At 41.7% G+C, this 22,600-nt stretch overlaps 2 protein-coding genes across 3 annotated transcripts; one reads left to right on the top strand and one right to left on the bottom strand.

The window, feature by feature from the left end:
• The first annotated feature begins 457 nt into the window (after positions 1-457).
• tpcn1 (two pore segment channel 1) lies at positions 458-11,896 on the top strand. Its single transcript, XM_069138334.1, has 26 exons — positions 458-1,098; positions 4,047-4,177; positions 4,550-4,726; positions 4,816-4,929; positions 5,689-5,819; positions 6,066-6,154; positions 6,373-6,407; positions 6,544-6,602; positions 6,760-6,859; positions 7,054-7,170; positions 7,288-7,412; positions 7,508-7,556; positions 7,655-7,718; positions 7,805-7,849; positions 7,945-8,001; positions 8,087-8,140; positions 8,252-8,324; positions 8,570-8,677; positions 8,770-8,931; positions 9,053-9,168; positions 9,374-9,420; positions 9,528-9,596; positions 9,700-9,796; positions 10,469-10,608; positions 10,716-10,796; positions 10,885-11,896. The coding sequence occupies exons 1-26, from the start codon at positions 1,008-1,010 to the stop codon at positions 11,026-11,028; spliced, it is 2,475 nt and encodes an 824-aa protein (XP_068994435.1). The 5' UTR covers positions 458-1,007; the 3' UTR covers positions 11,029-11,896.
• On the bottom strand, positions 11,686-21,979 carry slc8b1 (solute carrier family 8 member B1). 2 transcript variants are annotated; one of them, XM_069138335.1, is made up of 15 exons: positions 21,602-21,979; positions 20,128-20,280; positions 19,599-19,651; positions 19,139-19,196; positions 18,895-19,000; positions 18,083-18,250; positions 16,311-16,424; positions 16,149-16,223; positions 15,925-16,055; positions 15,662-15,803; positions 15,426-15,547; positions 14,374-14,527; positions 14,200-14,280; positions 14,039-14,103; positions 11,686-12,313 (listed from the first exon to the last, which is right to left on the bottom strand). In XM_069138335.1, the coding sequence occupies exons 1-15, from the start codon at positions 21,764-21,766 to the stop codon at positions 12,116-12,118; spliced, it is 1,785 nt and encodes a 594-aa protein (XP_068994436.1). In that variant the 5' UTR covers positions 21,767-21,979; the 3' UTR covers positions 11,686-12,115. The 2 variants fall into 2 exon arrangements, with proteins under 2 accessions (XP_068994436.1, XP_068994437.1); XM_069138336.1 differs by lacking the exon at positions 20,128-20,280.
• Between the last annotated feature and the right edge of the window lie 621 nt (positions 21,980-22,600).

Here is a 22,600-nt window from a genome sequence, read left to right as displayed (position 1 = left end):
TATGTTCAGTATCGATTGAACAACTTGTGTTGACTCGACGTCACATTTGTCATGTGTCCTAAATTAGACATCTAATTTTTATTTTTTTTTGCAGAGGACCACGGTTGTTACTTTAGCTTGTGTTAGATTATGTGTAAGTTATTAAGCTCGGTAAAGATACACACCTGTTGACTCGCCTCAATCAGAAAATATTGTTGATATTTGTTTCTGTTGCTAAGAGACCACCGATGCACGTGACAGTATCAAATCACCGGCACGTATTGCGGATAGCTTATGTTCCAGAAAATAAATTGACGCATAAATGATTATTTCTATTTTATATATGGATACAAAACAAACGAATGTAGCCGCGTGCCTTTAGTGTGCAGCATTGTCTTACTAACTTATTGACTTTTATTTTGAAAATCTGGCAACGATCACTCGCTCAGTCTGCCGTAAACTGCTATAGTGTCGTGAAAGTTTGTTGATCTGGCCAATAGCTACCAGTCGAGCGTTTCGTTGTATTGTTGTTGTCAGCTAACGTTGCTTGCGAAAAGATTAAGCTCGGTATGAAATCGCCGTACTCGGTCATCGGTTAAACGTTATCAGGAAGCATACAACATCGGAGGGCCTGTTGAGCGGCGGTGGGGATGCCGTGATGGACGCAGACGGACAGTCTCAGCTTGTTAGCCTGAGTGACAGCGACCCGGTTGAATCGGTGACAGATGACATCTGTGACAGGACAAAAGACCAAATCTGCACTCAACCAACCTCTTCTCCGCCTCACATCACTTAAAAGGCTCTAATTCCTGTATTGCATTTTTTTTTTTTTTTTTTTTTTTTTTTTTTTTTTTTTTTTTACTAGAGACATTTTAAGACTTTTTAAGACACTCGTATCCGCAGAGCGGTATTGGGTCCTCTGCTTGTTAGCTGTAGTCCTGCGGTTTATTTAGCCTTTAGGTTCGCTTAGATTAACTCAAATTGAAGGCAGGAAGTGAAAGCCGGTTGCAGCCCGGTTACCTGCTGGCATGGAGTCTGATGACGATGTGCCTCTGATCTTAACCTGGGACGAAGCAAACAGCGGACTGCTCAGCGAGGAGGCTGAGAGAGGAGACGAGAGTAAGTCCTTATTGTCATCCTGTCCTCTTGTGCAGTTATGAATGTTCATTTATAGTTTGGTCCGTGACCCTTGGAATTGTTTTGGTAGTGCTTCTGTCATTAAAACAATACTTGTGAGAAAATTCCACCCAGTTTCTTGTTTGGTAAACACTTCCAAAATCAATGCAGTCTAATGTTCTGCCTTTTTGGAGGCTGTGTTGTTGCATTGTATTGCACTGATAGGTTTTTGTCCTTATGACTTTACCCTCATGGTTATTATAGGTTGAATAAATTAGTAGATTCAAGTTATCATAAACTACAATCTCCAAAGTTACACTAAGTTAGATCAATACTTGTCTAAAAGTTCAATCATAGGCTGCAGATGGTTGTTGTTTTCCGTATGAAGGACTCTGTACTGAAAGACATGAGATGTCAGCTTTTATCAAGCCTAAAAGCAGGATATTCCCTACCATTATAACACTTCGGTGCAGCACCCGAGTGTTCTTTCACAGCATCTATGCCACTATAGCTTCACTAGAAGCTTTGCTTACTGCTGTTTGGTGATTATCGTTTTTATGGCAGGCAGCATGCATATTTCTACAAACATTGTAATGATAATAGTCCAAAATTATGTGAAAATGCATAGTTTTTAATCACATAACTGACCACCACACCCCACCGCTGCCACAGCACCTTACCGAATTTTCCAACTATGGGATTAATACAGTAAAATTTGATCTGATCTAGCCCTCCAGAAATCAGGGTGAAAGCCCACTAAAGGTATTTTTATTTCTCAAGCTATTCTTGCCTCATCACTCAGCGTATTTGTCTCTAGGATGCTTTATTTTTGCGTAAGTATTCATTGCCTTAGTATTTTTGTCTAGCAGTATAGTTTGAGATATATGGAGTCAATGCTCGCTTACTTACCCTGTTTGCACTGGTGCCATCTGAAGCCGTCAGATGTTGACATGCTGCACATTCAGGTCATGCTGCTTTAATGGAGAAAAGAGGGACGTCCACCAGGCTCTAGCCAGGATCACGTGTGTGTGTGCAGTATGTATGGGTATCCATGCATCCACTCAACATAGTAATCCTGCTGCCTTTGTTTTCCCTCACATATAAGCTACAAAATGACCCATCTGAGAAACTGCTGGCTCAGCAGACCGTGCACCCCTCAGCCCCTCCCCGGTACTCATGGGCAGCATGTGTGTTGTGTGTGTAAATGTCTGCAGCCTATGTGTATGTGTGTCTGTGTGTGTGAGCTCACTTGGTCATTTTCTCCGACTCTGGGGGTGAACAGGAAGAGAAGAGGAGGTTTTTTTTCCCCTCAGGATATCTGGGAGTGGTGTACAAGTGGGAAGTATCACGCTGTTCCCGCTGATGGCTGTTTGAGCCTTCTGGAAAGAGGGGGAGTTTGAACCTGGACACAGAGAGAGAAAAGGCCGTGTTCTACCACCTCAGTGACAAATCACATGCTTGGATACAAGTGTGGAGTTTAGTTTTATTCCTGGTGGTCAGGATCCTTCAGATGATCACAAAACTAGATTTTTTTTTTTTTTTTTTTTCTGGGACAGACGGTCATGACTGCTGAGTCTGTTTGTGTTTCTGTGAGCCTGACCTCACCGTGTTATTGACTGGGAGCTCCAAACATGTTATTGTTCTCAAACAAATGAGGGGTTGGATGGCACACAGCAGACACAGGGTGTACTCCTGTCGGGATAACAGGCAGGCTGCCGCTGGACTGGAATTTGATCTTCACACTTAAGTTCAATCTGCTGCTGTCATGGTGGACAGAAAAGATCTGTGACTGCATTTCTGAGACTCGTGTGATCTACACTGGGTTTAACTTCCAAGGAATCGTGCCTGAAGCAGAAACATGTGATGTACAGTGTGTGGGAAGAGCACCCAGATAGACTCGAACAGGAGTAAAATATGCAGCTGCAGAAAGACACATGGAAGGAGTGCTTATTGAAGAAAGAAACTGTGATTAATATCTAACAGAGATCATACTTGAATATTTAAATGAAGGTCATAAGAGAAAACTGTCTGGATTTCATTTCATTTCATTTAGAAGATAGATTTGACCAAATGTTGCACTGCCTCTTACAATAGCCTGCACTCTCTCTAGATGTCTTCACCATCTTTTGAAGTTAGTCGTTCTACGTCTTGTAAGTTAAGATTCATTTCTTCTGTGGTTTACCTGTCTCGTCTTTGTATCCTGTCTGTGGCGGGAAGGAGACGTGATAGGGAATGTGACATCAGTGCAAACCAAACACTTTCTTATTGACAGACAGCACTGGGTTTGAAGTTCAAACTCTACTGCTAAGGCAGGAGGAACATTTCAGTTTTTACATGTTTTTAAAGTTTTTAAAAGTCTCATTTTATTGTTACTGGCAGCAGCATCTCTCATCAAGTTGTTTTCCAAAAGAAGCAAACAGCTGTCAAAGAAGTACCAAACTTCATAAGCAGTGTTGATCATTTTGAATGGTGTTCTGTCTCCAGAGTCCTTTTGATCTCCGGAATATTTCTGGATCTGTGAGGATCTCATCCGGACTCCACTTGTGACTCTGTTTCTGGTATTTGCATCAGGCCTGAGGGGAATGTTTGGCCATCTGGACCTCCAGATGTGTGTGGATGCTGGAACAAAACCAGCGCACTGTGAATGACACGCACACACACGCACAATTGTGCTGTGAACTTCAGGGACCTCAATACGTTCACTCAGCTAAGGCACGGAGACAAATCCAAACTGATCAATGGAGCGCTTACACGGACAGGCAGCTGGTTTCCATGAAGATCAGTCCCATAATGAGAGTCCAGTCGTGAGCTCCTCGTATGCCGTACAGTTAGAACTAGACTGCATTGGTAGGAGCATACCCCTCTATGTACTGTTTGTATATGTGCGTGTGAGGGACTTATTATCTGCATAAATAAGCGCTGTACACTGACACTTGGGTGTTTTCTTCCAGATGGAGGGAATTACGACATAGTGAACAATGCTGTGATCTCAACACCTGGGCCACAGAACTACAGAGCCCAAAATGTGTCACTGAAACAAAGCTGGGAGATGAACTACCAAGAGGCAGCCATCTACCTGCAGGTATTCACAAGCGGATGACTGTGGCATCTGTTGTTACAGAGTAAAATCACTTGTTAATATAGTTATATAATGGTTATATAATGGTTTTAGTCTACCTTCCACACTGTATTACTTGTACATGGTTCAACCTTGTACCCGTTAATGGCCTATATTTACACCCTGAGCAGCTGCAGGAAGTAATAAACTTGTTAATAATATGCAAAAGATAGCAGTTATGCACAAGGATGGAATTGACTTTTCAAATTAGTAGGAGAATAGCTGGAAGTTAAAATATTACTAGCTGTTCCAATCCAGCATTTATTTCTGCAGTATGCATGTCTCCCACCACAGATTTTTACCTTTTTATATGTATCTTTTAAATTTCCTACACAGGAAGGAGAGAACAACGATAAGTTTTTCACTCACCCTCGAAACCCAAAGGCACTGGCAGCGTACCTGTTTGCCCACAACCACCTATTCTACATGATGGAGCTGCTGACCGGCCTGCTGCTGATGATGCTGTCGCTGTGCGAAGCTCCCGCTGTGCCCTCACTGCGCCTGGATGTCTATGTGAGTGGACACGCAATCACACTAATTCAGACACAATCTCATACACCTAGTTTCCTGTAAAAGCTCCTGTGTATGTGATACGTCTGCAGGTCCATGCCACGCTGGAGCTGCTGGCTTTGGTTATGGTGGCATTCGAGCTATGCATGAAACTCCGCTGGTTGGGCTTCCACACTTTCATACGGCACAAGAGGACCATGGTGAAGGTACCTGATACTCGTTGGATACTTTTTTGATGGCATAATAATGTAATACTTTTACATCAACCCTGTATTTTGTAGCCTGGCTCTTCCGGAGGTCAGAGGTCAGTGTCAGCCACTTCAGTGATTTTTCCACTGCCGGTACCAACGAAACTCTACTCTGCTCACTTCTTTGGTTCTCCTTTGGGTAAAAGTTCTTGATAGCACCTGTTACCTGGTACTTTTTTTGGTATCACCTCTGGGTTAGGATCCAAGTGAGTTTAGCTGATAGTAAAAGGTGACCTGAAAACACGGCAGGTCACTGATTGGTCCGAGAAATTTAATCACTGCGTCCCTGAGTGTGCGACACAGGACATCCTGCACAAACCCGCCACTGTTACTGAACCAAGCTACCATAGCAGCCACATTTTTTTTTAATTCACTGGAGTATTCAGTGAATGGTAACCTGCAAAACCACGCCGTGGCCAATTGAGGAGGTGAAAATGATACTCAGTTTGGTTGCTGATGAAAGGTCAGCTAGTGTGTGTTGGGTTGAAGAGGATGTCACAGTAGTTTCGCTTATTCAGGGATTACTACCCGCAGTGGGAAACGAAATCCAAAAAGCACCTGGTGCCTCAAGCAAGTAAAAATGAGTAGAGCTGTTACTTGCAGTGGTAAAAGGGCTATTTGTATGCTGCATGCTTGCTGTCGCAGTCTAGTCTGCTGAGTTTGGGGTTTAACTTTCCTTACCGTTTATTGTGTGTGTTGTCTCCTCTCTTTGCACAGACATGTGTGTTGTTGCTACAGTTTGTGGAGGCCATAGTGGTTCTGATCAGACAAACGTCTCACGTACGAGTAACAAGAGCGCTCAGACCCATATTCCTGGTGGACTGTAGATACTGTGGGGCTGTGCGCAGGTACGTGATTACCGAAACACACACACACACACACACACACACACACACACACACACACACACACACACAGATTCATACATTCACTACTTTGTGAAATGCTAACCTCATAGTTTATTCTTAAAAACCCCCAGAAAAAAAACAAGTTTTTATTATTATTATTATTATACTCTTATTATTTGTTCCTTGAATATGTACACCTCTCTGACTGTACTGTTGACACTGACAAGGTTTCTTTTATCCAATTAGAAACTTGCGTCAGATCTTCCAATCCCTTCCACCTTTTATTGACATCCTCCTGCTCCTGCTGTTCTTCATGGTTATATTTGCTATCCTGGGTAAGAATGGGTATTAATTTAATGTGTATAAATACTGTTGCCTCTCTTCTTCTTCTTCTTCTTCTTCTTCTTCTTCTTCTTCTTCTTCTTCTTCTTCTTCTTCTTCTTCTTCTTCTTCTCCTCCTTCTCCTTCTCCTTCTCCTTCCCTTCTACTGAATACTAGCATATATAATTGGCAGTAATGTCTCCTAATCTTGTTTGCCTTTTATCTCCTGCAGGTTTCTGCCTCTTCTCTCCAAACACTGTTGACCCGGTATGTTCAGTCTCTCGTCTACCTGTTAGTTAGTTAGTTTGAGTTATATTAGTTTAGAGACTTTGGTGGTTCTTAGTTTTGATTCTGTTAGTGTCTGGTCAGATTTCCTGACTTCAACCCTTTCCTCTCACCACAGTACTTCAGCACTCTGGAGAACAGCCTCGTCAGCCTGTTTGTGCTGCTGACTACAGCAAAGTAAGCACAGCAACACACATAGGACTGTTTAGTTATCTTTACACACACAGCATCCAAGCGGTAGTTCCTTCTTTTTAGAGCTCATCATAAATGCTTTTGCCTCACCATGTGTTTATTTTCTTTTGTATCTTGTGACTCATTTATGTCTCTCTTGTAGTTTCCCTGATGTAATGATGCCAGCGTACTCCAAGAACCGCTGGTCCTGTGTTTTCTTCATTGTTTACCTCTCTATAGAGCTTTACTTCATCATGAATCTGGTACAAATCACCATGTTTACACAACCTCTAAAATGTCTAAACTGATGTATTTTTGGAATAAAAGCCACTCTCTGTGAAGTTTTATTTAAGAAATATTATATTTGAATCCTGTTGGAAATAAAGATGGCTGCCAGTAAGCCCTTCCACATGATTACTCACCAGCATCACTGCTCTGTCACTTTTCCCCCCTCCAGCTCCTGGCAGTGGTGTTTGATACATTTAATGACGTCGAGAAGATGAAGTTTAAATCTCTTTTGCTTCACAAACGCTGCGCTATCGACCACGCCTTTCAGCTGTTGGTTAGCCGGCAGGTACGTCTGTTATATGAGACAAATCATTTATTTTATAAAGAGCTCACAGCCTCCCTGAGGTGTTTACAACTACTTTCATTCTTACATTTGACTGTGTCACGACTGTTTTCTCTCCAGAGGCCAATGGGCGTGTCGCTAAAACAGTTCGATGGTCTGATGCGTTTTTACAGACCACGGATGTCTGCAAGAGACCGCTTCCTCACATATAAAGCTCTGAACACATCAGGGGCTCCTATGCTTAGGTAACTGTGACACTTTTTTTGTTAAGATCCATCTTCATTTAATTGCATTGTTACATTTTTATACAATTTGATTTAATGGGTCTGTTCTGTTACAGTCTACAGGACTTTTATAAGTTCTATGAAGTCACTGGCCTTAAATGGAAGGTAATGAGCCTTATATTTGTACTGTGGAGTCACACATCACTATTTTTGTCCCTCTGGCTGGTCATAATATCCTTGTACTGTATATGTGTGTTGTGTAGGCACGACGCAGTGGAGAATATTGGTTCGATGATCTTCCACACACAACCTTCCTCATTTTCAAAGGCATGTTCTTGATTTCTCCTCTTCTGTCTATTAGACCAAACACTCTTTCAGTCTCTTATGTCAATGCTTTCTTCTCTGGTTAACAGGCATCAACCTGCTTGTGAAGTCAAAGGCCTTTCAGTATGCCATGTGTAAGTGTAATCATTTACATTCTCTCAGATGTCCTTGGGAATACTGAGTAAAGTTTCTCATCACAAACCTTTTAACCTTTCTCTTGGGACTGCAGATGCGGTCGTGGCCATCAATGGCGTGTGGATCCTCGTGGAGACGTACACACTGAACAGTAAGCTCTCTCCCGTTACATACAACACACAACCGAAGGAAGGTGTTGAACTCTGCAGATCTTTTACCTTATTCTCTCCCTACAGGTGGATTTTCCTGGTCCAGATTTGTTCCCTGGAGTTACATCGTTTTTCTAACCAGTAAGACTGTCTCAGTATTCATACGCTGTAAAACTGTTCATATAGGGTATCAAGAATGAATTCAAGTTGTTTACATTCATACTAACTCTTCCTCTGTCCTTCCACTTTTAGTTTATGGTGTAGAGGTGTTATTGAAAATATCAGGTTTGGGGCCGATGGCTTATTTCAGCTCTGGGTGGAATCTGTGAGTAATAACTGATTAAAATATAATTTAATGTTAAGTCTCAAACTTGTGGAAACAGACTTGTAAATTTTGTGGTGTATATTCTTGTTGAACACTACAGTGAGCACAAAACTGCATAAATCAATGGCAGTATTTCAATACTTTTACTTGAACAATTCGTGAAAAGTAACCAAAATGTTTTAGACATGCACCAAATACTCCTTTTGTGTTTTTATGGTAATCCTTACTCTTTTTCGTCTGTCCAGGTTCGACTTCTCTGTGACAGTGTTTGCCTTCCTGGGCCTGATTGCTCTCGCCTTTGATATGGAGCCGTTCTACTTTATCGTAGTCCTCAGACCATTTCAGCTGCTCCGGTGCGCTTTCCTTTTTACTGTTAAGATCACAGCATAGTTTTACATGTGGCTCTATTTATATTGCGTTTCATATTGTCTGTCGTCTTTCACAGGCTGTTTAAGATAAAGCAGAGGTATCGTAATGTGCTGGACACCATGTTTGAGCTCTTCCCCAGGATGGCAAGTCTGGGGTTGACCCTAATCATCTTCTACTATTCCTTTGCCATTGTGGGAATGGAGTTCTTTGCAGATGTGGTTTACCCCAACTGCTGCAAGTGAGTCATGCTGTCATCATCTGTAGAAACTGTAGTAGAGATTGTAGTATTGACTCCATTGGATAAACTATGTTTACTTCAACTAACCAGTCTTCGTTCCATTGAATTTTTTTGTTCTCAGCACCAGCACAGTGGCAGACTCCTACAGACAGATCAATGTCACCTATGGCAACAAAACAGTGTTAGAAGAAGGCTACTATTATCTCAATAACTTCAACAACATTCTCAGTAGCTTTGGTAAGTCCTTTTATTTTTTGTATCAAAAATTAATTATCAGTCAGGCTCTAGTTATTGTTGATTTCATGCGATTGATTTAGTTAATTTTTTGGTTTTGCTCATGGGATTTATTTATAGACAGGAAGGTGGTGCTTACGTGCTTTTTCTCTCTCTAGGTGTGTTAATGTAACAGGTTTTTAAAAAGATTTTCTCACTTTATCTCCAGTGACTCTGTTTGAACTGACTGTGGTTAACAACTGGTACATCACCATGGTAAGATCATTATTTATCTGTGGTTGTTTATCAGTCACCACTCTGCAGTCTCATCACTGATCAGTGGTTGTCGCTGTTTAACTGCTGATGTGTTCGCTCTCCTGCAGGAAGGAGTAACTTCGATGACGACTCACTGGAGCCGCCTGTACTTCATGACTTTTTACATAGTTACCATGGTGAGCCCCGTGTAGTGATATGTGCTCAAGTGTTTATGATGTGCAATGTCTTTATCTGCGTTTATTCAAGATGTGTTTGATGTTTGTTCGCTGCCCTCTCCAGGTGGTGATGACCATCATTGTGGCCTTCATTCTGGATGCGTTTGTGTTCCGCATGAACTACAGCCGCAAGAATCGGGAACCGCTGGAAAACCCAGAGGGTGCGTTCAAGTGTGTGTGTTTGTCCCAGTTACTCTAAACAACCTCCAGTTGATTAAAAATGCTGCAGCGAGAGTACTGATGGGGTTTAGCATATTACTCATATATTAGCTTGTCTTTATTGGTTCCCTGTGAAGTCAAGAATAGACTTTAAAATCCTTCTCCTTACAAACAACGCTCCTAATGACCAAGCTCCATCATATCTTAAACACCTGACAGTACCATATTAGCAGAACAGAATACTTCCATCTCAGAGTGCAGGCCTACTTGTGGTTCCTAGAGTTTCCAAAAGTAGAATGGGATGTAGTGATTTTAGCTTTCAGGACCCTCTTTTGTGGAACCAGCTCCTAGTTTGGGTTCGGGAGGCCGACACCCTCTACTTTTAAGATCAGGCTTAAAACTTTGAAACTTTTTGGTACGGGATGTTTCAAGGTCACCTTAGTCATACTGCCTTAGATCTGGGTTGTTTTTCTTTTTAAAAATATTTCTTTTAAGATTGAGGTTTTTGATGTGTTTTCTGTCATTTTTCTTTGCGGTGTGTTATTTTATGATCGTAAAGTGTTCAGGGACCATGTCAAGCAGTGATTTTACTCTTGATTTGATTAATATTTAATGGCCACGACTATGAATATGCAGTCAGAAGTCAGTTTAATGTATGTTTGTTTATGCGTCAGATGAGAATGGGATCGTGTTTGAAGTAGAGGTGAGTCGGGATGAAGCTCTGACGACTCTTGAGCTGTACAAACAGACATGCCCAGGACTCTCTTCCCTCAGCTCTCTACAGGGAGTCCTACAAACTATGGACAGGAGTGGGGTACGAACACACACACACACACACACACACACACTATAAACTCTTCATCCTCTGCTCTTCACTTGAATCCTACCAACCACTTTATCCTCCTGTTTTGTTGTGCACAGCACTCGTGTCTGGTGTACCTCGGTCGCAGGTCGAGGACGAAGAGTGACCTCAGCATAAAAATGTACGAGGAGGAGATCCAGGTAAGAAACTCAAGATTTAATCCTGAATTCCCTGACAGTAGCTTGACTGTCGCAACCTCTTGACCTTTTCTATGTCTCGTTTCTGCAGGAGTGGTATGCGGAATATTCAAGGGAAACCCTGCCTGAGACAGACCAAAGACCGGAGCGGGATCTGGACAGTCCTGTCTCTGACCCGTCTCCTTTCCCAGAGCCCCAGCTCAACTCACAGACTGGACCTCATAGCATCAACTAATGCACAGTTTGCAAGTGGTACATACTCCATCATCTCAGCATTTCTTTCAATGCCGCAAAACCCCATCACTTTTCAGTTCCCCCACACTTAGCGGGAAAATTGTTCGGGACCTTTTGGACTGACATGAGAGTGAGATGAGTTACTCGTGACTCCTTCCTCGAGCCATCGATACAGACAGAAAGACAGACGTGCAGGTCTGCTGCTCAGATGGGAGTGTTGCCCCTTTTTGGGGCCTTTTCAAAGACTGCAGCGAATGATACCAGGAATTATGTTGTATGCGTATACTGCTGTAGGCCCTTTGTGCCCCATCATGTAGTACTTAAACCTGATGCCTTATTTTAATGGCTCATCTGATCAGTATTAACACTGATACTACTTCTACTAAGTTCTCTAAAGACCAAAAGTATAAACACTTACACTCCTTTTAGCTCAACCCAACAAATTACGATGTACAGTTTCTCCAAACTAGTGTCTCAGCAGACTCAAAGTATTTTACTTTTATATAACTTCTCATTCTGTAATGTATTTGAGTTAAGGGATTTTAATAAACTGTTCACTTTGTCAAGTGTATTGATGCTGCATTAAGATACGCTGGGCACTTATTTACTTACAATCTACTGTATAATTGAGGAAAAACTCGCAAACGGGCTGTAAAAATAAATACCAAACCAAAATTATTTAATTATCCAAAAGCAGCTTTGTACAAAGTCAAAAACATTTTTGATTTACAGTACATGTTGTTAATTCATAATGTTTGAAATTACAAATTTCTAATACCTGTGTTGTCTGTCTGGACTGAAAAAGTACAGTCACCGCTCTGGTGAGCACAAACAAGAAGCTGAATAAAGGCACAGTGTGATTAGTTTCAGCTTTCCCTGAGCAGCCTCAGCTTGTCATTAATGTTCTTCTTGGTTTCAGTAAGTCACCACAGGATGGCTGTGGGTAGCAGGGCAAGTGCAACGAAGTGTACTGTTGATTCTTGTATAAATAGTGCATTCATATTATGTGTAGAAGAAGAGGTCTCTCCCCTGCACTCATTGAGCTTCCGTTCCAGCGTGCCGTATCGTTTTTGAGACTGGCCACCGTGTCAGGTATGTACAAACTGGATCTTGCTAAACTCTGTGAGGAGTGCAACAAGAAGGAAGGTGACATAGAAGACGAGAAGGAAGGTCCCATAGGTCCGACCCAAGTGGAAACGGCACAGTGGAACAATGACGAAGGACAGGACCAAGGACAGACCCAGAGATCCTGCAAGGATCCACATCAACAAACCCTCTGGTTCAAACTGAGGAAAGAAAAAAAAAACAGTCAACGCCATATCATCCTCATTGGTTCCGAGGCAGTCTCATGTAAAAGGCATCCGGAAAGCATTCACAGCGCTTCACTTTTTCCACATTTTGTTGTTACAGCCTTATTGCAAAATGGATTAAATTCATTCCTTTCCTCAAAATTCTACACACAATACCCCATAATGATAACGTGAAAAAAGTTTTTTTGAGATTTTTGCAAATCTATTACAAATAAAAAACGGAAAAAAAAAATATCACATGTACATAAGTATTCACAGCCTTTACCATGACACTCAAAATTGAGCTCAGGTGCATCCTGTTTCCACTGATCAGCCTTGAGATGGTTCTACAACTTGATTGGAGTCCACCTGTGGTAAATTTAGTTGATTGGACATGATTTGGAAAGGCACACACCTGTCTACATAAGGTCCCACAGTTGACAGTGCATGTCAGAGCACAAACCAAACCATGAAGTCCAAAGAATTGTCTGTAGACCTCCGAGACAGGATTGTATCGAGGCACAGATCTGGGAAGGGCAAAGACAAATGTCTGCAGCATTGAAGGTCCCAATGAGCACAGTGGCCTCCATCATCCGTAAATGGAAGAAGTTTGGAACCACCAGGACTCTTCCTAGAGTTGGCCGCCCAGCCAAACTGAGCGATCGGGGGAGAAGGGCCTGAGTCAGGGAGGTGACCAAGAACCCGATGGTCACTCTGACAGAGCTCCAACGTTGCTCTGTGAAGAGAGGAGAACCTTCCAGAAGGACAACCATCTCTGCAGCACTCCACTAAGCAGGCCTGTATGGTAGAGTGGCCAGACGGAAGCCACTCCTCAGTAAAAGGCACATGGCAGCCCACCTGGAGTTTGCCAAAAGGCACCTGAAGGACTGTCAGACCATGAGAAACTAAATTCTCTGGTCTGATGAAACAAAGATTGAACTCTTTGGCCTGAATGCCAAGCGTCATGTTTGGAGGAAACCAGGCACCGCTCATCACCTGGCCAATACCATCTCTACGGTGAAGCATGGTGGTGGCAGCATCATGCTGTGGGGATGTTTTTCAGCGGCAGGAACTGGGAGACTAGTCAGGATGGAGGGAAAGATGAATGCAGCAATGTACAGAGACATCCTTGATGAAAACCTTCTCCAGAGCGCTCTGGACCTCAGACTGGGGCAAAGGTTCATCTTCCAACAGGACAACGACCTGAAGCACACAGCCAAGGTAACAAAGGAATGGCTTCGGGACAACTCTGTGAATGTCTTTGAGAGGGCCAGCCAGAGCTCAGACTTGAACCCGATTGATCTGAAAATGGCTGTGCACCGACGCCCCCCATCCAACCTGATGGACCTTGAGAGGTCCTGCAAAGAAGAATGGGAGAAACTGCCCAAAAATAGGTGCCAAGCTTGTAGCATCATACTCAAAAAGACTTGAGGCTGTAATTGCTGCCAAAGGTGCTTCAACAGCAAAGGCTGTAAATACTTATGTACATGTTATATTTTCGTTCTTTATTTTTAATAGATTTGCAAAAAATTTAAACAAACTTTTTTCACTTTGTCATTATGGGGTATTGTGTGTAGAATTTTGAGGGAAAAAAAATATTTAATCCATTTTGGAATAAGGCTGTAACATAACAAAATGTGGAAAAAGTGAAGCGTTGTGAATACTTTCCAGATGCACTGTAACTGGTACTTCTTAATTTCTCTGCATGTTTGAGGAGATTACCTGCACATCAGAATGTGTTTTAACCATCTGCACCAGACATCCCAAACCCACTCCAAACAGCATGTCTGAAGGACGTACAGTCAAGGACAGACATTAACAACTTCTTATTGCATGTCCATAAGTCATGTTTTCCCACAGACTCTCATATAAAATAAGGATACTGAAAATGATGCCTCCAAAGCAGGCAGATATAGCCATCCGTGGGTAACCCTGCCGGGCGATCGTTATGTCAGAAAAACAGTCTGGAAAAAAAAAGATCGGTTAAGATCCTGCGTTACACATTTTAAATACCGGTATATTTTTGTATATGTGTATTGTATATTCTCAAGTATCACCTCCTATGCTGTTGCCCCAGGCCAACAGAGTCAACCCCAGCACAGTGTTGCTGACACTCAGCACCACTCCGAGCATGTGCAGAAGACTGACCACTTCAGAGGCTGCTGCACTGATCAGCACTGCGCTCGCAACAAAACCCAAGAGAGCAAAGAGCTGGAGAGAAAAACAAGATGACATTAGAATCACATGCAACAGAACATATTTCATCATCACCTTGGCAATACAACACTGCATACAATTCTGCAACAAAACGTTTTAATGATGAATGAATTATGATCAATACAGATCATTTTAGTGATGAGTGGCAGTGTGTTCAAAACTGAAATATCTAAAAAAAATTAGGTGCATTAGCATTATTATTTTTTTTTTATAGACATTCTTGGCTCCAAGAAGGAATCCCTCCGACTGTGGTGATCCTCTGACTTTGCACCATCATTAAATGATCAATTTGGTTAATATTTTTGATGTTTTAAGAGCAAATACCTGTAAAACTAGTGGCGTGTGCCATATTGTGGCGTCCTCAATAATATCGTTATCTTTAACATGATTTTTTTTTTTTTTTTTTATCATATTTTGAATTTACTTTTAGATGTAAAATACATCATAATGATTCACAGCATAAACATGCGATGTGACTACCAACAAGCATGGCTGAAAGCAACTCCAAAGTCCAAAAAGAGGAGCGACTTCAGCTGTGTAGAAGTGGTTTGGTTACTAAAGATCATATGTAGAACAAACCGGGTAATTATTTTGTTGCAATTTTATGTTCTTGAAATCAATAATAAACTGTATTTTGGCATATAATTATCACAGAAATGAAGTATTGGGATAATTTCTTACAGCCATATTGGTCATCTATAAGGACCATCAGCCACTGCTGTACTTTGTGTCCAGTGCTAATAGCAAATATTAACCTGCTAACACACTAACCTAGGACGGTAAACATTATATTTGCGTGATGTTAGCATTTAGCTCCGAGCATCACTGTACCTGAATGGATGTGTATATTTTGGACACTCTGTTCCTTTTTATTTTACACACAAATACTTACTGGGTGATATTTGGGAGCACAGTCATTGGTGGTTGTGCAGAATACAATAGCAGACAGGAAAAGTCCCAGCAGAAAAATCAGCAGCCACAGAGGAAACTGCCCTTGGATCATATAATGTCCATCTACATTATGGGAAAAAACAGAGATTAAAAATATCACCAAAAAAAATTTTAACAATAGGCTATATTTAATGGCCACAGTATGTCATGCTGGCTTTACCAAGATGATGGACTTACATATTCCAGACTGGAAGACGAGCATGCACACCAGAGGAGCAGTGATCAGATGGAGGCAGTTTAGTGGGCGTCTCCAGTTTTTGTCATCTTTGTCGGGGTCCACTACAGGGACACAGAGCAGCAGCAGCACCTCTAGAGGTGCCTGATGGGTAGAGGACAAAGAGCACAGGATAATTTACATCACTAGAAGACTTTTACGTGGATTTTATCTGCTTCACCTTTGTGTATCAACCAGGTTTTCTCTCTCACTCTCTCACACTCACCTTGAGTACTTTCAGGACTCTCCAGTTCCACGAGTTCCTCCTCCACTGCCTGTTGTCCACCGGATTCAGAGAGCTCAGCAGGATCTGACTCGTGGACTCCGAGTAAGGCAGAAGTGGCCTGTACTCTGACTCTGTAACATCAACACACGTGCATGTTGCAGCCCTGAAGAAGCAGAAAAGTCCTGGTATTTATTAACATATATAGCAGGGTGCTGGATTCCTACCGTACTCCTGCAGGGTACTCCCGCCTGTCAGGCAGGGAACGTCATCATCAGAGGAGTCGGAGGAATGAGACTCGGCTGCAATAAAAAAAAATCTTCACTGAACTGTAGAAATGTGTGTTGTTGCATTGTCTGTGTATATGCGTACAAGTATGTGTATCTAACCTGGAACATGTGTGACATTCTGGATGCTCGTGTTCATTGAATATCTTTGCCGGCTGTAGATGTACGCGCTGATGATAACAGTCAGTACATACACCACATAGAGGCCCAGATACCCTAGAAAAAGGAAAAGAAGCAAAGTAAGACCTTAGAGTTAAATTGCTCTTCAAAGTTGATACAATTGCAGGAAGTTCACTGTGGGTGTGGGAATGATGAGCATTATGCTCACAAATGCAAAGACATTTGTTTGATTCTCTGGAGTTTAGACTGATTTTTGCTCATTTCTACCAACCTTTCATGCATTCACTGAGTCTGACTTATGTAGCTGCCGGGGCTGCAGGGAGCGCTAGCGAGCCATTTGGCCACGCCCACGTGTGAGTCCACTACAATACATAAATGTTCGCCACCACTGACGCGTGTTCCAAGTTTCATGAGTTTTTGAGTATGTTAAAACCGCCAAAAAGGCGATTAATCTTGAGGAACTATAATAATAATAATAAGAAGAAGAAGAAGAAGAAGAAGAAGAAGAATAATAGGGAAGAATAATTCCTTGAAAAACAATAGGGCTTTCGCACCATCGGTGCTTGGGCCCTAATTAATCTATGCCTCATACAAATCAGTGGGGAAAGGTTTGTCGGCCTCTGAGCACTCTGCCCCCCCTCTGCAGAGGACTTTCTCACTTGGTGCAGCGAGCTCCATTGGATCTTCTCCGATCAGTGATGACAAATTTAAGAGAGAATTGATTGGTCAGTAGGTGGTACTTTCCTACGTTTTGATCCAATATCTCCCAACATAACCTGCTCCGGACCAGGTTAAGTTTGCATCATAAGCAAGCTTCGTGACACCGACAAACATGGCTTTAGTCTAAACATACCTCGCTAACCCACTAATCTCACATCGTAGTATACCCCTCAAGTTTAAATTGTAAAAAATATTGTTTCATAATTTATACACAATTCAGCAGAGAAAATGCATGTAAATGATCAAAATTATCCATTCACAAATTTAATACCTTATTTTACAATTTAAACATATTTGTCACTTCATGATGTATAAATAAAGTTATTACGGTAAACAAAACGTGCTCAGTGTTTGTATGCAATTTTTTCAGACTTTATGTGATGGTATGTGCCACCACAGAGGAGGTGATTCACATTGATGTAAGGCTGGGTGAGAACTGCATTCTGGGACTTTGCAAAGAAAATACTTGAGCTCAAAAAGTTTTCAATTTCAGTTCAGTTCATTTCAGTTCATTCAGCCTGCCAGGCTACAAAATCCTTTCAGTTTCTAAAGGGAATAAAAGAGATTATTGAGATTTAAATGTGAATCTGGACTTCAGTTTGTACCAAAGTACACACGGTGATAGAAAATCACGTGCCTGATTTCTTTCTTTGAGTGGAGATTAATAGTTATAAAAGCAGATGTAGTAAGTCTGTGGATCTTTGCCAAAAACAAGCATAACTTCCTCAGTTCATGACAGTTCATAACGTTCCACTAAATTCAACAGAAATATTCTGACAGGTCTTTGACATAACTGCTAAATTAGCACAAACTAAACAGAAGCAGAAGAAGTAATAAACTGCTGAAAATAAACAGGTCGGTAATAAGGAAGGAAAACATACTTTTGTTCAGGTCCACTAAGGGTAGGCTAAAAGGATTAAAATATGAATTGACACTGAAACAAAATGTCTCCAAAGAAGGACCAATGGACAAATCGGATTAGGGCAAACAGTGCACTGTAAGGCCCCATTGTGAGTGTGTGTGCCAATGCGTACCCAGTATTTCTCCCAGAGTCGTAGTTCCTCTGTACAGCATGAGGAAAGTCCAAAACACTGCAACCATGTAGAAGATGACATCACGCAGAAATGGACGGGAGGCTACAGCAAAAGGTTTGATGAGTGCCACGCTGCCCGCAACAACTGTAGTAACAAATACACCAGCTCCTGAAAGTACAAACGTGTTTCCATATGTTAAGGTATACAGTGAACCCTTGTTTTTCGCGGGGGTTACGTTCCAAATAGAAACCGTGATAGGCGAAATCCGTGAAGTAGTAACCTTTATTTTTTTTACAATTATTATACAATGAAATACTCCATAATACATTGAAACCAAAGAACAAAACCTTTTTACAGGCCCAAGCATTTGTTTAACAAATAAAAGTACTGTATAAATGTTTTTTTTTACAAATAACTACTGTACTGTAAAATAATAATTTTAATCATCAATACGAACTGAAGGCTTCAAATTGCTGAGATCAGCACCGCCCCACTGCGACCGGAGTCATTGGATTAGAACGGGAGAAAATGAAAAATGATTATGAAAAAAAATACAAAGTACAGTAGGACAAATAGTGACTCACGTGTATTTCACTGCTCTTCTGACTGAGCCGCTGCATCCTGACTCCGCTCTGTAGCGTTTTTTTCTTCTAAAGCCCGCGGTTTAGCCAATCAGAATGCAGAACACAATGCACGATGCAAATCCGTGAAGCAGCGAGACCGTGAAAGGTGAACCGCGTTATAGCGAGGGTTCACTGTATTTTGTTTATACATTCTGGTGTGTCTGTGTGTGGGAGAGAGTCTGTGCCTACCAAATAAGGCTCCGACAGCCAACCCAGCAGTGTGCGGGTTGGAGAATGCCGCCATGGCACTGAAGATGTCAGGTGCTCCGTTACCCAGAGCCAGAAATGTAACGCCCTCAGCACGGACAACAGTCAAGGAAACTATTCCTCACAAAAATATAATATTCAACAACACTTACAGAAGACAAGTCGAAAAAGACCCAGCGAACTGAGAACCTGCTGGTGACGTTCAGAGGATGGAAGGAAAGGATACAGCCACGTTGTGAGTGAGGTGCAGACTGGAAGAGATGGCTGACAGGTTGGGACAGAAACTAGAGGAGAGAAAATAAACATGAGAGATTACAGGATGTTTTCTAATAAACATACAGCAGTTTCTTTTGCTGCAGAGGGGTGTAAAGTGAGGGTGAGTGATGTAGAACAAACTGTGCTGTCCTGTGAGGCAATCTCACAAATCTTACAACTCGAGTGAAACTACAACAAAGATTCTCTACACTCATGTGACTCTTCATGCGATTGTTAAGCTGGCCACGCTGAGAGCAAGAATGTGTGTGTGTGTGTGTGTGTGTGTGTGTGTGTGTGTGTGTGTGTGTGTGTGTGTGTGTGTGTGTGTGTGTGTGGTGTGTGGTGTGGTGTGGTGTGGTGTGGTGTGTGTGTGTGTGTGTAGTCTGCACATGTGGCATCGCATTAACAGAGACACCCAGAGAGACACTTACAACTTTGACGCAGTAAGTCCAAGAATGACAAACAAAAAGAGCAGCCAAACAATCTGTGGAGAAGCAGAAGAAAGCATTGTTTTAATGACACACACACTCAGTGCTGCTCGAATCGGTTGTACTCAAATGAAACAAGAATGCATTCCCTCTGATAAACTTGGCCTCAGTCTTATTATTACACTGGTCGTATTGTTCTTAATCTGCTGTGGAGACGTTTATTTACTACAAAGATTTCTTCTGCAGAATCTGATTTGTACTTGTTTTGCCCGACAGTATGCTTCATGCTATTTTAGGTTTACATAGTTTGGTTATTGTGCTGCAAAGAGGGGAACTGAAGAAATTCAAACATTTCTATGAAAATCCATGATTTTGCAAACAGTGAAATGAGTGTTTTACATCAGAGGGTTGCTCATTCACGCTTCACCAACACCAAAGTCAACTTCCTCATAAGAATATCTGGTGCCGAGTTTATCCTCAATCTCACACTCACTCACTCACACACACACACATACACACACACACATCTTACACAGAGAGTGATGGTGAGAGGTGTGAGGTTGGGAGGTAGCAGACAGAAGGCCACATAAAGGTAGTTGATGAAGCTGTCTCCCATGTCACAGTCTGGTGTGTCCTTCACAAACGCACAGCGATCTGCAGCACTGAAGTTCATCACAAGGTCACACTGCATACATGTATGCGCACGCACACGCGCACACACACACACACACACACACACACACACACACACACACACACAAATTAACATCCTCTACATGTTGGTACAGGGATTAGTGTTGTGACTACTGAGGGAAATTCAAAACCTTTTTAAGTTAATTTGAACATCTCAACAACATCATCAAATTTCATCAAGTACAGCACACACTATAGACTACACATGGCAGCATAACAACCAGTGCTGTATACATTTTCAAATACTTTGCAATTCAAACATAATAGTATTGATGATATGCAGCATGTAAGCATGATATCAAATGAACAATATTTTTCTTTTTGTTTTGACTGTGAATTTAGTTGGAATTTGGATCGATTTAGCAGGCTTTTCGGTATTTCTGCCCACTTTTTAGAAAAGTGAAAAACAAACTTCACTGCTCTGTTGCAAAGAAATGTAAATATAAATCCAATACTGGCTAATTCGTCACTATTAGGTATACCTGTAAAAATGAATGCAATCAAATCAAATCAAATCGGTCAGCCATTAACTCAACATTATCAAAGAGAACTGTTGCAGCAACAGATCTATCTATCTATTTATTGATTGATCGAGGGGGGACAGCATTATACTGAGAGCTGCTCTGGTGTTTAGCCCACCCCTTTTATAAATAAGTAGGGGGTAGAATATCAGAAACTTATTTACATACAATGCAGTCTGGTACAATAACGCTCTTGCAAAAAAAAAGAAAGGTCATTGCAGTATGTGGCAGAGGTGTTGTGGTGAATTGCATTGCACAGACGTACCTAATAAAGTGGCCAGAGAGTGTTTACCACAGCGTGAAATACGTGAAATATAAAATTTAAAATTAGACTGGGCCGACTCAACAGAAGTAAAAGTTCAGACCGGGGAAACGTCAAGTCTGGTCACTTATGATTGTGTTATTTCTTTTTAAAGAATACATAGCCTCAGATTAAATCTATCTCATATGACTGAGTGTAAGAAAGGAAACAGATACTTCAAATTTGCTTTTAGGAATAGCAAGAAAAGTCAGAGGGGAGAAAACACAGACACACAACAATACATCAGTCCACCTGTGTTTGGAGGATGTTGACGGGTAAAAACTTGTCCCGATGTCAGATTGAACAGATCAGACTTCATTCATGACCGTGGTCTCCTACTAATCATGTGACGGCTGGAAAAACTTGCTGACAAGCTTCCAGCTTCAAGTCACACTGCGCGCACACATTAAACCAGTGAACTGTCTACACACGAACACCTGACGACCAGGTTTCACGCGAGGGACAATTAACGTGTGAACTTCAGATCTCACCTGATCGTTGTTGTTTTCAGACATCACGGCTGGTGAGGCGTTTGAGGGGCGTGCGGCTAATCCGACACCAGGCTGGTTCCCGAGGACTTGAGCGCCTGAGGTAACCTGCCTCAACAACACCAGCCACAGTGACAGGAAAACACTACAAGACATGATTGACTTCATCCTGGAGCCGCGTCCATTCTGCTGCTGCGTTAACTGGACTCTGCTCGGCTGCGGTCCGGACCCGTCAGCTTGCAACTAAACCTACAAGGCTCCGAAACAAACCTCAAAAATACATGCCGCTGTTGTTCAAGGAGGCGCTTCAATGTCACATCGATACTTCGTCTTTAAAACTCTACACTCGGTGTGTACTCAAGACTCGATGTCTGTGGACACTCTGTACACCTCCCACTCAAACCCCACCTCCTGTTTTACAACCGGACGTGCCGCGTTCAGGGACACTTCGTACACTCAGGACTTTCCAACATGTGAGGCAACAAACCGGATAGGATACTGAAACATAGACAGTAGTGGGAGAGTATTCGTTGACTTCACTTAAATACCCTATGATGGAAGAAGTAATGAAATCCTTTACTTAGATAAAAAAAAAAGATAAATATCAAAAATATTTAATTACAAGTAAAAGTACTGCATGAAAAACCTAAGGAACTAAGCTACTTCAGGAAAAGGACTAGTTTTAGCAAGAAAATATAGTTTGAAGTATTAAAGTAAAAGTACTTTTCTTCTGACTGATAGATTGTTATGTATGACAACAATAAATTATTATCGGTAAAGGATAAAGAATGTCTTATAATACTGAGGGTGTAATTTTCCAAAATACAGTAGGCTACAATTGATATTGTGCAATCACATAATTAGTTTTTGTCAAACAGAAAACTCTACCTCCTGCTTCATAAAATTAATCTGTAGGGAAGTTAACGTTCCCTGACCTGAGGATTACAGTTTTTTTTGTAACCTTTGGAGAACATTTCCACAACAAAATGTTGCTCCTACTTT

Source organism: Embiotoca jacksoni, unplaced genomic scaffold (genome assembly GCF_022577435.1).
Source record: "Embiotoca jacksoni isolate LCO1_2020_lvr unplaced genomic scaffold, fEmbJac1.0.p SCAF_8, whole genome shotgun sequence".
Taxonomy (NCBI): Eukaryota; Metazoa; Chordata; class Actinopteri; family Embiotocidae; genus Embiotoca; species Embiotoca jacksoni.
This window is presented reverse-complemented; position numbering and strand designations above follow the sequence as displayed.